At 46.6% G+C, this 15,762-nt stretch overlaps 1 protein-coding gene across 4 annotated transcripts in view; it reads right to left on the minus strand.

Moving 5' to 3' along the window:
* The window catches only part of MEGF11 (multiple EGF like domains 11), a 286,399-nt gene that overhangs the window by 12,035 nt on the left and 258,602 nt on the right, over positions 1 to 15,762 (minus strand). For 3 of the 4 annotated variants that reach the window (XM_063142441.1, XM_063142439.1, XM_063142438.1), the window contains one exon: positions 15,026 to 15,256. In XM_063142441.1, the coding sequence (XP_062998511.1) occupies positions 15,026 to 15,256 (231 nt within the window). Of the gene's footprint in view, positions 1 to 2,929; positions 2,997 to 5,421; positions 5,541 to 15,025; positions 15,257 to 15,762 lie in introns of all 4 variants that reach the window. The other variant, XM_063142440.1, reaches the window with a different exon arrangement.

Below are 15,762 nucleotides of genomic sequence, written 5' to 3' on the forward strand. Positions count from 1 at the left end.
CTGCCTTAAATGGATATAAGGCCAACCCTATGCCCCAACGGGTTCTATGGCTGAAGCATACAGTATGTGTCATATCTATGCACAATGGATATGACATGGGGCCACGGGGACAGGATAAGGCTGGATCATGGTTCCCCCCTGCCTGAGTTTCTTTGTGCAACTATAGCCATAGCTAGACCTAAGGTTTATCCCAGGATCATCCCGGGTTTGTCCCTGCCTGAGCACTTGATGCCCTGGGTGGCACTTAGATGAACAGGTTTGACCCCAGGACAATCCTGGGATAAACCTTAGGTCTAGCTATGGCCTTAGAAAGCTGACGCAACCATATGCTGGTCCCATGGTTGGCACTGCTGGTTAGGATGACCAGCTTGGTTTTAGCCACACCTGGAACCTACTTTCCTTCCCTAAACTACCCTGTTTCCCCGAAAGTAAGACATCCCCCGAAAATAAGACCTACTTCCAGTTTTGCCTCTCGCTGTAATATAAGGCATCCCCCCGAAAATAAGACCTTTTTTTTTTGTTCAACAATAAATGTGTTCCGTATTCTTCTTCATGGAAAAATAAGACATCCCCTGAAAATAAGACCTAGCACATCTTTGGGAGCAAAAATTAATATAAGACACTGTCTTATTTTCGGGGAAACAGGGTATCCACTTTGAAGGCTCCTGTCCCTCAACCATGGCTTCTATTAAACTATTGAACACAGACGTTGGGAAACCATTTGCTGGGCAAACCTGTCACATCTGAGATGGCCACGTTCATCCTATTGCTAGACGTAACAAGAGCATGCAGTAGCAAACCACAATCAGGACTCAGAGGGCAATGAGTGAACGAAATCTAATGCTGCCTGTGCACTTCGATGCAGAGATGCACAAGCTATGTGAGTCATATGAAAGAGGCTTCCAAATGCGGACAAGATTAGATGAACAACAACATTCTTGCGGCAGAAAAAAATAGCTGCTCTACTACTTGTTTGAGCTTCTTTCTGCATCTAGCTGGAGCTACCCCTTAGACAATGACGAGTATTTTACAAACATGGGCAAGCAGTGGATTATTACAATCCAACCTCTTTTCTAGAACCCCAAGAAGAACACAATGCCTACAGGTAGACACCTGAATTCTCCCTTTGGGTTTCTATGCTGTTTACAAACAGGAGTCAGTGCTGTCCTACCCTCGGAGGACCCCGAGAAGCAATGACAGTTGGGTGGGTCATTCTAGCTGATGGACAATTGAAATGGAAAAGAAAGACAAATAAAAATAAGTGCACTGAGATAAAAGAGAGCCGAAATTCCAGCTCACAACAATAGCCTTATATCTGGAGCAAGGATTTGAGCCCTTAGACCAATTAGAGTGAGTCTCTTATATAAACTCAACCCGGGGGGGGGGGGGCGCTGACGAGGCCAGAGAAAATTTAACAAGGGGATGTGCGGACACAGCTTTTCTTCTCAGGATGAGCTTTACGCGTGTGTAGAAATCATGAGGAAGAGGACAACTCAGCAAAGTTTACTCCATCAGGCCAGTTGGAATCAAGTATCATTTTAGCTACTCCTCTCCCAGAACTGCAAATTTATGTAGGTTTTAAAAACTGTTCATGAAATTGCTTGCTTTACTTTCCCTCCTCATTCCTTTTTTCCTCTTGTATCATGCCTTTTAGCTGATATGCTTGCAGACAGGGACTGTCTTTGTTTAGTTTTTAAAAAAACTCTGTACAGTGCTTAGCAAACTTTAGGAATGTGTTATTACTACTACTAATAGTAACACTACTACTACTAAAATGTGTTTATACGACCAGAATCAGGAGTCGGGAACAACACCAGAAAGGTAAATGTGAATGTAGCCTGACAATTCCAGTTGATGTATTCTTGGCTATTTGGGCAACTTGGAGAATGCTCACATGACAGGCATGCATTTGTCTTTTAGGATCCAAAATTCTGCTACTGCAAATATAAAATGTGCCCTCTCTAGAGCTGGATAGTCTGACATCGTACTGTAATGTTTTCATTCTGCCACTAGATGCCACTGTAGTGCTGTTTGCTGAGTACAGACACAATCCTGCACATATTTATTATTAGACAGATAAAAGTCCTAAACATGCATAAGATTGCTCTCTAAGTGTATGAGGGTGAATGTGTCAATGCTGGTTTCTCTGTTACTCATTTTCCGTGTTTGGTTCATTCCAGACTTTGAGAATTTTCCCAATCTCAGTTTTTCCTGAATTATCAAGAAAATTAATATGTGCATTTCTCATAGTATATGCATTTTTGTATACAATTTTGCCTAATATGCAAATTATGTGCAAGCAATTTTCCTAATGTAATGCATTTTAAAGTTGTTTTCACTTATATGCATTTTATGTGCAAGAAGACCCCTTAATTTTTGTACCCATTTTTTTTTACTAGAGAACTCACTACAAAATCCAGACAAGTGAGAATTATTAAGGAAAACTTAGTTTCAGTTTGCATATTGATTCGAAAGTGTGGAATTAGGTAAGGCTACATAAAAATGTGAACCGAATGAATTTCTTCTCCCTCCCTAATTAAAGACACCGCCCTTATTGAATGAAGACATTCATGAATAAAGAGACTTCAAACACACACACACACATACACACACACTCCCCCACCGCACTTGTGTCTATTCTAGACCAGCTGTTTTCTGTGGGAATCAGCAAAATGTGTTCAATAAAAACAAGCAACAATGGTAAACAAAAGAAAAAGAAAATATTAGGACTTCCAAAGAAAGCGGACTTTGGTGCATTAGGAAAAGGTGATCCACCTTGTTTGGCTTTAATACCTTTTTATTAAGATTCATATAAAACACAGAGGAAACAAACCTATAAGGATCTTTGACTGGGTAAACTCATACTTAAATGGACCTGGAATTGTTCTAGGTTCTACTTCAAACGATTAAATTGTTGAAAATTACTGACCTAGATCATTCAGATAGCTGTAGGGTCTCCAGTCTGCAGTGTTTCTGTCAAGGATTTTGTTACTGAGCTGTTCAAAAAGTTATGACAGCAATGAGTTAATGCTGAAGCAACCCAAGAGCCCCACCGACAAAGTCAACGAGAGTGGGAATGAAATTAAAACCGGCAGGTGAGTGAGGGACCCTCTGAGAGCCATCCCTCAATATAGCCAGCTCAATTCATTGGATTATTTTCAAATTATGGCAGAAGGAGAAGATCAGGAGGATACGAGGTTGACTCAACTGAAGCATGCGGGGAGTCACAGTTTCTTTATGAAGCAGGCATGTTTCAGATGCGTAGGCAAAGCATTTACAAATTAGGCAGTCATGTCTTTGGCACAACCAAGAAAGATGGGGAAAGTGAAAGTCCTGAAAAAGTGTCACCACCACCACCACTGATACCACCATCATGCAATCACAGTCTAAGCGGAAAAGAGGGAGGTCCACTTCATCAACACACTGGACAGGAATTCTCCCAATTCAAGGAAAAAAACAACCACACTGGAGGAGAATATGGTGCCCAACAGACCCATTAGCATTAGAAAAATCCAACAGGAGTTTCATAAGACAGTCATAGAAGGATTTAAAACTGCATTCATGGAATTTTGCGGAGTGTCTAGACAACGTCATCTTCCACTGAGTAAGCCTCCTGCATTTCCCCCTGACACGTCTTTCATCATCTTTCTTACCCTGGAAGATCCGTTAGGGAGAAAAAGAGGGAATAACTGAGCCATGCCTTTGGACTGTTAGCACTAAGAGCCCTCCGTCTGGAAGCAGGTACCTAAGGGTCACACCAGAAACTTGACCTGGAACTAGCACAAAGGAAGATAGAAGGGGAGGTGCCTCCGTGTTGGGTAGCGGAGAATTGTAGCACCGCATGAATGTGTCATGGATGGCGTACGTCGCGGGTTTCCTTACAGAGGTGCAGTCAGTTGCTCTCAGAGTTCTGAGGGCCTCCCCCAATCAGCACAACCCTGTCAGCACTTGACCACAGGTTGTGGGCAGGGATGGAGGCTAAAGTGTGGCTGAGTAGGAACAACGGGGCCTTAGAACAGGGAACTGGCCTACTGGGTTGTGGCTGGTACCAGTTAGGTCAAGGCAACTGAGTGGGAGCTCAAACGAGTAAGCATGGAATACGGTCACGTGACCCTCCACCCAGCCAATCCTGTTCTCCTGGCCATTCCCTTGACCAGCTCTGCAATGCAGCCCTGGGCTCTTGTGGGAGAAAACCACTGAGAGGCAATGGCTGGGTTCGGATGACACGATAAGCAACGGTTGCTCAATTAGTCAACCGTCAGTTGAGTTGCTTATTGTGTCGTCTGTTGGGCAACACGCAACTGACGGTTGATTATTTTCTCGAAATTTTTGTGAACCGCCCAGAGAGCTCCGGCTATTGGGTGGTGTAGAAATGTAATAAATAAATAAATAAATAAATAAATAAATAAATAAATAAATAAATAGCCAACGGGGAAACACAGTGGGCTGCTCCGTTGACTATCCCAACAACCATTGCATTGCGTGTCATCTGGTGGGCTCTGTTGATTATTCTCCCCTATCCACAGAGTCGTGAGGCAAGAGAGGCAGAAACCCGGCCGCTCTAGTTCCGCGGGGTCTATGGGCAAGGGAAAACAATCCCGTGCTGATGAGCGCTGCAGGAGCCCCTACCTGGTGTGACCAGCTACAAAAGAGGGCAGGGCTCCTGCAGCTTTAACTGCTGTGGTGAAGAGGGCATTTCACCAGGTGCTGCATGCATACAAACGACACCTGCTGAAATTCCCTTTTCTGTGCAACTGTTAAAGATACAGGAGCCCTGTTCTCCTTCCCATAGGGTCACCCTAAGTTAAAACAAAGAAGTTCTTCTTAAAAAGTCGGTTATATCCTGTGATAACGAAAGGCCACCGTTAAAAGGACCCCTTGACATTTTTGGGGGGTCCTGCCTGGCTGTTCTTTTGGTCACTTTCAGACTGCGCTAGTCGTACTTGGCAATGGTGCCATGTGTTCCACTAAATGAAGTAGTTTCATAGATATAAAAAACGGGGAGAAAAGCACCCAAATCAGGTGGGGGGAAAAGGAGAAGCAAAGTCTCAGCATGCTGAACTTTTTATTAGTAGGTTGAAGAGCCCGACGCGTTTCGGCTTGTATCTTTTCAAGGCCTTTTCCAGGACCTTAGGAAGAGGTCTGCAAAAATGTTTTGAGAAAAACACTGTGTTGATAAGAAGATTTTTGCAGACCTCTTCCTACAATGCCCTGGAGAAGGCCTTGAAAAGATACAAGCCGAAACGCGTCGGGCTCTTCAACCTACAAATAAAAAGTTCAGCAGCCTGAGACGTTGCTTCTCCATTTCCCCCCGCTTGATAGAAATAGCCAGATTCAGCCACGCTCGCTCCATGGAACCATTTTGACACATTTCCTTGAACTGGGGAGAACAGTGCAGGGTGACACAAGGTTCATATCTACCTTACTGGAGAGGTTTCCATCCAGATTACTGGGAAAGAACCGTGAAGTCACACCACATGTCAGGGTGTGGTAGCTTGGGTTGGAAAAACAGTGTACACTGCTGCTACCTTGAGACACATCTGAGGAGAAAACAAGTCATCACAATACTCTCTCGAAACTGCAAAAGGAGGAGGGGGGGGGAATTGTCACACGCATGCACAGGGGCGGTTTGCTCCTGACACATTAAGCCAGGAATACGTTCAACTCCTACTGCACCCTCTTTTTGCAATCTGCCTGGGAGGAAGGTGCCTACTTGGAAAGCTGAATGGAGCTGCTGGCACCTAGAAAAATATGGTGCTCTAGAGAAGCCTTTCCTGGCTCGCTGAGGGATTCTGGGAGTTGTTGTGTAAAGCACCTGGGGCGCACCAGGCTGGGGAAGGCTGCTACATATGTAGATCAGACAAATGTACAGGCCACATTTAAATTCTGCCCTTGGAAGTGAGATGTATAGAAATCAGACCTGCAACAAAACATCACAATGCATTCTCATCTCCAAACAGGAGTGTCCTATGCAGGGTGCCCGCCGGCCATGCCCACCCCCAGGAAACCATTCCACTCTCTGCTCCAGTTTTCCATTTTCTTTTTCAACCGACAGTTAGCACGCTCTACGCTCACCAGGCTGTTTTGGGGGGTGGGGGTTTCCCCTTGGGTTTCTTTTAAATACTTGTACTTCTGCGAACCTCGGGATTCTCTTAGGCATGCCTAGACCTCCCTCTGGTTCTTTAGCGGTCTCAGTGTGGCTGCGATGCCGTCGGTGCTATTCAGGTTTGCTATTAGAAAGAATAGCATTAGGCAGAAGGAAAGATGGAGGGGTTTCCAAAGTGCCCTATTGGAGGGTTTTTCCCCCCAGAGACAGGGCTCTTGTGTTGGCCACAACCCCACAAAGTACGAAAGCAGCTCAGGATGGGGCATTGGGCAGCGCTCAGAAAGAAATCCAAAAGGGCCCACTTGTACCCCCAACCTGCAACCTGGGACATCTATCTATAAAGCATTTTAAGTTAGTCTTCTCTGACACTCCCCACTAATGTTTTCTTCTTCTTCTTCTTCTTCTTCTTCTCTCTCTCTCTCTCTCTCTCTCTCTCTCTCTCTCTCTCTCTCTCTCAGAAGAAGACTAAACAAAAAAAGAAAATGTGGGATGATGGTGCTCCCAGCACCGCCCATCTGAGACTGGAGTATAACTCCAGATAGAAGGATCGGTCCATTTTGGCTTCTCTCAGGCCTTTGCTAGACTAGGGGTTATCCCAGGCTGATACCAAGAATCGCCCCTGTGCATCCAGATGACGCACAGGGGATTCCGGGCTCAGGGAGGGATCATCCCTCCCTGGCCCTCGGATAAAGCCCTACACTTTGGGCCTGCGTTTTTCGCAGTCTCAGGCTGAGACTAGAGGTTATCAGAGCATGGATAACTGTAGCTAGGCTATCTCTGTCCAGATAAGGGCGCAGTTGGTATATCAGCCTAAGCTGATGAAAGGTGCTCTTTGCCACTGAGTTCACCTGTGCCTCAAGTGACAGCTCTGGATCCAAGAGCACCCCCAAACTACGGACCCGATCCTTTAGGGGGAGTGCAACCCCGTCCAGGACAGGGCAAACATCACCTCGCCGGACAGATGAACCACCCGCTAACAGTACCTCCGTCTTGTCTGGATTGAGTCTCAGTTTGTTAGCCCTCATCCAGTCCATTACCGTGCCCAGGCACTGGTTCAGAACAGTCAAAACAGACAGTTGGCCCTTTGCAGTGGGTAGATCAACTCTCACGGGCCCTCAGTGCCCACAGACAGATCCTTACTGTTAAGTTCTTTACGTTTTCCTTGGCCAAAGTCCATCACGATCGGATAACAATGCCAACTATTTAAGGAACGCAGACCTGTGTACTTTAACGATTATTTCCTGGCAATCAATTTCCTCTGCCAATGAAGAAAGGAGCAGCAGCCACATGAATATCAAAATAACAACACTATGTTCAGAAGATTAAAACTATCTCAGTTTAGCAATTAAGCTACTTGCAGATTTATTAACAGTCCGATAAGGTTGCAAAGACCAGCCAGTGACTACTGAAAGCAAGGCCAAGTAAATGAAGCACTCTCTTATTTACCGTGTGTTAATTAAAGTCTTAAATTAGAAATACGATAGTAAGGAAACAAATGCTGGTAGCTGAACTGGAAAATCCACTGGTACAATTTGGTGCTCCCTTTGTTGACTGGTAATGTCTTTCTCCAAGAGACAAGCAATATATAGGTGTGAAAAACCAGCACCTATATATGGACCAGCTCCTCAGGTCCCATCTTGTTCTACTCAAGTGTCATCATAACATGTTGAAATTGAGCTTTAACTGCGGGATGGAAAAGTGAAGGCAGCCTGGGAAGAATTAAATAGATCCATTTTAAGAAAAGTCACTTGGGAGTTTATCTACGAAGCTAGATGTATCTCTTCTGACACCTTGTGGAGGGCTGCATGCCTCCAAATTCACTTCAGGAAAACCAGATGCCCGAAGAAGGCCTTTTCATTGATTTTGTCGAATTGGAGGAGGTTTCCAGGTAGAGGTGTCGTTTTGAGCATCAGGTGCCCAAAATCAACATGCCAGACACCCATCGCCTATAGCCTGGTTGTGCTGATCTGCTTGACTGCTGGTGGTCCAAACAGATAAAAAACCAGCTGTAACTGCGAACTGCCTCTTCTTCTTTTAGGCCGTACATACTCAAGCGTGGGATCTGTGCAAAGGGCTCTCAGGTCAGGGCTCTCTGCTGAAGGGTTAAAGAAGTTCAGGAGAGAGTAGGCTGGCCGTTGACCCGGGATCCCATCCCATCTCAGCTCTGTGATGAGCCTGGGCAAGTCACCCCCTCAGCACTCCACTGATAAAATGGGAATCACAAGAACTTGAGAACATCAGAAGAGCCACGCTGGATCAGAGCGAGGGTCCATCTAGTCCAGCATTCCATTCACACAGTGGCCAACCAGCTGTCGACCAGGAACCCACAAGCAGGACACAGGTGCAACGGTACCCTTCCACCCATATACCCCTGCAACTGGTGTGTATATTCTTAATGCCTCTGATACAGGAGGTAACACGTAGTCACCAGAGCCTCCTCCTCCAGGCATTTATCCAACCCCCTTTTAAAGCCATCCAAATTGGTGGCCATCACCACATCTTGTGGTAGTGAATTCCATAATTTAACTATGCGCTGTGTGAAGAAGTTCTTCCTTTTATTTGTCCTCAATCTCCCACCAATCAGCTTCATGGGATGACCCCGGGTTCTAGTATTATGAGAGAAGGAGAAAAACGTCTTCCTGTCCACATTCTCCACACCCTGCATAATTTCGGACACCTCTATCATGTCTCCCCTTAGCCGCCTTTTTTTCCAAGCTAAACAATCCTAGTTGTTGTAACCTTCCCTCATAGGGGAGATGCTCCAGCCCCTTGATCATTTGAGTTGCCCTTTTCTGCAATCATTGCAACTGAGCCAATGAGGTTGTTGTAGAGAAATATTGCTAGTGCTCAGTCCACAACTCCTATCTTCAGAGAAACAAACGAGACCTGAAAGAGAAAGCTGCAGTGCATCCTCAGCCCAGCAGGAGTGCTCCTGTTCAGAGTTCCTCCCAGCCGTGCCTTCTTTCGGGATGCTCCACTGCATCCCCTCCTCCATCATCACCTGCTTTCTATTCCTCCCTCCCTCTAACAGTCAGTCAGCATTCAGTGCAAACGGAGCATGCTCAGTTCTCATTGGGCTGCTTCGAAGTCCCCTCCACAAAGATTGTTGCAGTTCTGCAAGTGTGCTGATGCATAAAGATCCACACTCGGAGAATGAGTTGGCTAGGAGTATGGAGGACATCTGACACAGAATCACAGAATATAGAATAGTAGAGTTGGAAGGCGCCTACGAGGCCATCGAATCCAACCCCTTGCTCAATGCAGGAATCCACCTCAAAGCATCCCTGACAGATGGCTGTCTAGCTGCCTCTCAAATGCCTCTAGGGGTGGGAGAGCCCACGTCCTCTCTAGGTCATTGGGTCCATTGCCGTACTGCTCTAACAGCCAGGAAGATTTTCCTGATGTCCAGCCGGAATCTGGCTTCCTGTAACTTGAGCCCATTAGTCTGTGTCCTGCACTCTGGGAGGATGGAGAAGAGATCCTGGCCCTCCCCTTTGTGACAACATTTCAAGTATTTGAAGAGTGCGATCATGTCTCCCCTCAGTCTTCTCTTCTCCAGGCTAAACATGCCCAATTCTTTCAGTCTCTGCTGACAGGGCTTTGTTTCCAGATCCCTGATCATCCTTATTGCCCTCCTCTGGGACAAAGTAGGAATTGAGCATTTCAGCCTTCTCTTTGTCATCAGTTATCAATTTGCTGTCCTCATTGAGTAGTTGAACCACCATTTCTTTCCTCTATCTTTTACTATGCACATACCCGAAGAAAGCCTTTTTGTTGTTTTTAGCATTCCTCACTAACTTCAGCTCATTCTCAGCTTTAGCCTTCCTGACGCCATTTCGGCACTTCTGTGCCACCTGTCTGTACTCTTCTGTTGCAGCCTGGCCTTCCTTCCACTTCCTATATGTACCCTTTTTTTGTTTTCAGGTCATCTCTAAGCTTTTTATGGAGCCACATTGGTTTCTTCTGTTGTCTTCTACCTTTTTTCCTTGTTGGAATCGTTTGTAATTGTGCCTTTAAAACTTCATTTTCTAAAAACTCTAACATTTTCTAAAAATTTCCTTTTCTCATTACAGCCACTTGCCATAGGATATTAGTTATCATAGTTCTGAGTTTATTAAAATCACCTTTCCTAAAATCCTGAGGACGCCTATGGCTACACTCAGCTTTTGCTTCTTTTAAAATCAAGAACTCAAGTATGACATGGTCACTTTCCCCCAGAGTTCCCGTAACTGCCACTTTATCCACTAAGTCATCCCTATTGGTCAATATCAAGCCAAGGATGACCGATCCTCTAGTTCCCTCCTCCACTTTCTGTAGGAGAAAGTTATCGTGATATACAAAGTGGGGGCAGCAACAAAATGTTGCAGTGTATCCCCACCCCAATGAGGAGTGCCTGGACCTGCCTGCACCAGGGTCCTTGCGGTGCCGTTCAAGTCTCTCTGGATGGAGGGCTGAGTCCCAGAAACACAGCCAGCAAGCACACACACCCTACTGCGCTGCATAGAAGGCTGCTAGCCCAAACCCAAGAATTTTATACCGGGGGATGGGGGCACACTGTTCATGAGCTTGGAAAGGCCTCCCACCAACCCTACCCCTCTACCTCCAATACTTACTATGAGCTTACTCAGGGGCTTAAGCCTGTCCATCCTGCCTTTTCCTCTGCCCTCCATTTCCCATTCTCCCCCAATGATACACAAAGCCACCGGACTCCCACTCAGCGGCCACCGATATCCTGGAAGCTCACAGGTTCCCTTCAGACAGCGAGCGTTTCCTTTTTACACACCATTTTGTTTCAATCGCACACATCTGTCTTTCTGCATGGTTCAAGCATCTCCAGACGATGCACTGTTGTTGGGTTCCAAACTGAGTTTGCTCTTAGAGGGAACACGCGGGGCCTACAAGAAGATGTGGCACTGCTCCCGTCCAGGGTGGCCAGTCAGCCAGCCATGCTCGTCTCTGGGCTCCTGTACTCCCTCCCTCTTCTCCATTTTCTGTTTTCTTTCCCAAGCGACAATCAACGTCCTTTGCTTAGTTTTCAATGGACAGTCTTTTTGGTTGCCTCATGCATGCCGGTACCTTCCTCTTGTTTCTCAGTGGCCCTGTTTTGGCACAGGGGCACCGAGTTTGGCTCTAGAGCAGCCTTCCTCAACCTGGGGCGCTCCAGATGTGTTGGACTGCAACTCCCAGAATGCCCCAGCCAGCTGGCTGGGGCATTCTGGGAGATGCAGTCCAACACATCTGGAGCGCCCCAGGTTGAGGAAGGCTGCTCTAGAGGGAGTGGTACAATGGCGAAAACATTGCTGTGAATCTCCAACTTGGGACCTAGGAACGGAACCTTAATTCTCATTGGCTGGAATCACAGGGATCAACCGGGGACAGTGAGCAGATTTCGCAACCACCCCAATGGTGTAACCCATGCTCCGCTTTACTGCCCTCCCATACAACTAGTTATTTTATGACAGTTGTTAGTTAACGGACACCATTTGCTCATATCTGGACAACAGTGCTGCATTGGGACCACTGTTATGGCAAGGCTTACAACCCGCCTCCCCATCCCAAACGCGGTGTGACCCGGCCGTCACTGCTAGGGATCCCATGGGTGTGCGCGCGTGTGCAATGTGTCTTTGTGTACAGAGACGTATTGCACAAGCCAAGGTCCTTGCGATGCTCAGGGCTCCCTTCCCGCCACACACACTTGTCACAATGACAGATATTTTGCCAGTTGAAGCTAACGATTTGCATCGGAAATCTGTCAGTGCATCTCTTATTCTACGGGAATATGAAAAGAAGGACTTTGTTCTAATATTGCAGTGACCTTTATACACCTCTAGAGACAAAATTGGCAGCTGGTAAGAAAACTATTTACAATAAAGCTGGAATTGCTAATTTATCCGGCTCGCCTAGAAATCTATATTACTCCCCCTCTTTGTGTCTCCTTGCACCCGGGGTTTCTCTTCCCACACACTGCCCCATTTGGGAAATAATTAAGGAAGGTTTACCCTGGCCAGTAGAGCCAATTTCCCATGAACCACCAGGCCTGGCCAGCACTGGTTGCTAATAAAATTAAATGCAAACCCAACTGCTGTTTCCAGCGCAAAAGTAATTTCTCTAAAGGGAGGCCCACACCAGTATATAAAGAAAAACAAACATTGACGAGCATAAGAAAATGCAGTGGTTGGAAGCAGGCCAAGTTCAGAAGAGGACAGTGGACATTAAATGTAGCAGCTCTTAATTTTACTCAGGGGACTGGCTGTCCAGTTCACAGCGATCCTGCCATGTTCGCCATTGCCTGTTCGGCATTCTCTGCTTGTTTCTTAACGCAACGTATCTCCCCTGAGCCTGAGAAAACTGGAATAGGATGCAAATTCAGGAAATAATCCTACGCTTCCTCTAGTTTTAAAATGGGCTGAGTCTATCCACACCCATTTGGGGAGTGCTGGTGATAGTGAAAAGAAACAAAATGCAGTAATTGCGAATCACTTTACTCCCGAGGAGGGGGGGGAAGATAGCGGGAGAGAGGAGCACCTACGCCGAGAAGACTTTCCACAGATGAGGAGAGGGGCGCTGAGAGGTCTGAGCCCCCAACTCCCAATTCCATTCTCCAGGGAATCTATTTATTTACGATGTTTTTATGCTGCCCCATAACACCAATTTCTCCGGGTGGAATCTAGCCACGACCAGGGATTCTCGCTTCCTTTCCACAGGCACAGGGCAGTCGACCACGGGGAATTGCTGACGGATCCCTGGGGAGGGTTTCCGTTTCATTCAAAGAAATTTGCGGTGGGATTACTGCTGGAGGGTGTAGTGGTAGCGTGGGGCGGTTTCCCCAGCGAAAGGCAATGGGGGGCAATTTCCAAAGAAGAGGGCGGTGCACTTGCTCCGGATCTCACCTTTCTTTGGTAGTTTGGTGGTTTAACTATTCCGGCTATGTTCCAATTAATCCTATCCATTCTGTGGGTTGTCTAATAACAGAATTGCCAGCAGCCTCACAAGACTACACAGGAGAGGGACGCTACAGTGACTGACGCCGTTTAAAACCAATGTAGGTTTGTAGAAAAGCACACCCAGCTTCAGCCACCAATTTACATGTTCAGGGAATAATACAGACCAACCTTACAAGGTTGCTGTAAGTTACTGAGATAAAGAATGTGTATCTATATCTATATATCTTTACCGATAAGTATAGATTCAGTTAGTGTGAACATAAGAACGCAAGAAGAGCCCTGATGCTGGATCAGATCAAGGGTCCATCTAGTCCAGCACTCTGTTCGCACAGGGGCCAACCAGCTGTACACCAGGGACCAACACAGCAAGACATGGTGCAACAGCACCCTCCCACCCATGTTCCCCAGCAACTGGTGCACACAGGCTTTCTGCCTCGGATACTGGAGATAGCACACAACCGTCAGGGCCAACAGCCGTTGATAGCCTTCTTCTCCAGGAATTGATCCAACCCCCTTTTAGAGCCATCCAAATTGGTGGCCATCACCACGTCTTGTGGTAGTGAATTCCAGAGTTGTGTGTGTGTCTGTGAGTGTATCTATCTTTACATATACATCTGTGTGTGTGTGTGTGTGTGTGTGTATTTATTTAAATGTATTTATACCCCACCCTTGCAACAAAAAGGCATTTCCTTGGGAGAGTTACAATAAAGATAAAATACAACAAAAAATGCTAAAATAAATGCAATAAAATCTAAAATACCAGATAAAAGAGCAGCAGGAAAACCAAACAATGAAGATAAAACACACTGTTAAAATGCCTGGGAGAATAACATTGGCTTTGCCTGGTTCCAAAATGCATCCAAGCCTCCCTGGGGAGAGTATTCCACTACAGGGCACCACCACCAAGAAGGCCCTCTCTGGTTGCTGCCTGCATCTACCTGTGACAGCAGGAGCACCTGCAGGAAGGTTTCTGAAGTTGGCCCCAGAGAATAAGGGCAGGCTCCTGGGGAGCCAGGTGATCCATCAGGTACCCTCTTCCCAAGGTGTGGAGGGCTTTAGAGGCAAACACAGCCCTTTGAACTGGTTGTGTTCCCAACCCCAGGTCCCAGTTAGCGCTCTTCAGCTGTATCCAGTACTAACTGCAGCTTCTGAAGCACCTTCCAAAGGCCCACCTCTCTCTCTCTCTCTCTCTCTCTCTCTCTCTCTCTCTCTCTCTCTCTCTCTCTCTCTCTCTCTCTGTGCATTACAACAGTCCAACCTGGAGTTTACCAGGGTATGGATAACTGAATCAGGCAAACTCTATCCTAAAAGTGCTCCAGTTCTGTACCAGCTAAAGCTAGTAAAAGGCCATTTGTGCTACAGAATCCATTTGTGCCTCAAATGACAGAGCAAGATCTGAGAGCACCGTGAGATTTCTAAGGGATCTGAGAGTACCACGAAATGACTAATGGACAGCATTATATGTGTGTGTGTTGGACTTCAACTCCTATCATTCCCAGTTAGCATGGTGGGCACCAGGTTGGGAAAGACTCATGCATATGTATGTGCCGTTCTAACCGCCTTGAGTCCCAGTACTGGGGAAAAGGCAGGATATAATAATAATAATAATAATAATAATAATAATAATAATAATAATGATGATGATCTCCCCCTGAAAATGCCCACTGACCACTATGGCTACAGGATCAAGTCTTGGCATTTTGGGGAGCTTGCTGGTACAATACCAGCGTCTCAGGCTCTTTTCTCTGCTGCATTTGGGTCTGTTTTCTCCGCTCCTCTGCCGGGCTCTGCTGTCCCAGCCCTGCTACGTATCAAAGACAAGACTTGGGGGGCAGGGGGAGGGCGGGAATCATCCACTTCCAAGGGAAACAAGACACACTTTGTGCAAAAAGGGAACGTTGTTTATTTCCCTTCCTCCTTGAGCACAGGCAAGGGTTCGAGGCCTCATTTCATGATCATAAAAGAAGTCCCTTACCGGAGAGTGAGTAATCGGTGTTTGTCATCCGCATGGCCGGAGTGTAGGAGACGCTTGGCATGTCGTGTCCTTTTTTCTGCTTCCGTCGATACCACACAAACAGTGCCAGCAAAACCATAATAATTAGCAGGAGGATAATAATTCCAATGATTGCTCCCACTGAATGCCTCTCAGATCCAAGAGCGGGACTAATTTTAGTATAAGGATTTAATTCTTCCATCATGAGAGCCGCTGTTAAAAATAATTCACAATGCACTGTTAAGCTGAGTGGCAGAGGCCCTTTGGCAAGAAAAGGCTTTGTATACGATGGCGCCCCCACCCCACCCGCTCTTCTGAATGGGGGCAGCAGCATGGAAACATTTGCTAGCCTAGAGAAATTGGCATGAGAAATTGGGTGGGCAGCCCCCCCCCCTGCACCCAATACACTTTTCTGGGTGCAAGAATTCTCATTCGTGTGTGTGTGTGTGTGTGTGTGTGTGTGTGTGCAAACACAGACCTTCCCCATGCATAAGGACTGCCCCATTCATTTCAATGGGGAAGGGGAGAGAAGTGAGCCTATACAGACCCCCCCAAAGGTTCCCCATGCAGCGCATGAGATGAGTGGGGAAATCCACGTACCTTGGGGAGGAGGAAGGCCCCACTTATACACTGTGGGCTCTGGGCTGGGGAGCTTACTCTAGAGGAGCAAATGCACCAGGCCTGCCAAAATCTAGAAGAGCTTTCTTGTCTAAGTGCTC

Source organism: Elgaria multicarinata, chromosome 16 (assembly GCF_023053635.1).
Source record: "Elgaria multicarinata webbii isolate HBS135686 ecotype San Diego chromosome 16, rElgMul1.1.pri, whole genome shotgun sequence".
NCBI lineage: Eukaryota > Metazoa > Chordata > Lepidosauria > Squamata > Anguidae > Elgaria > Elgaria multicarinata.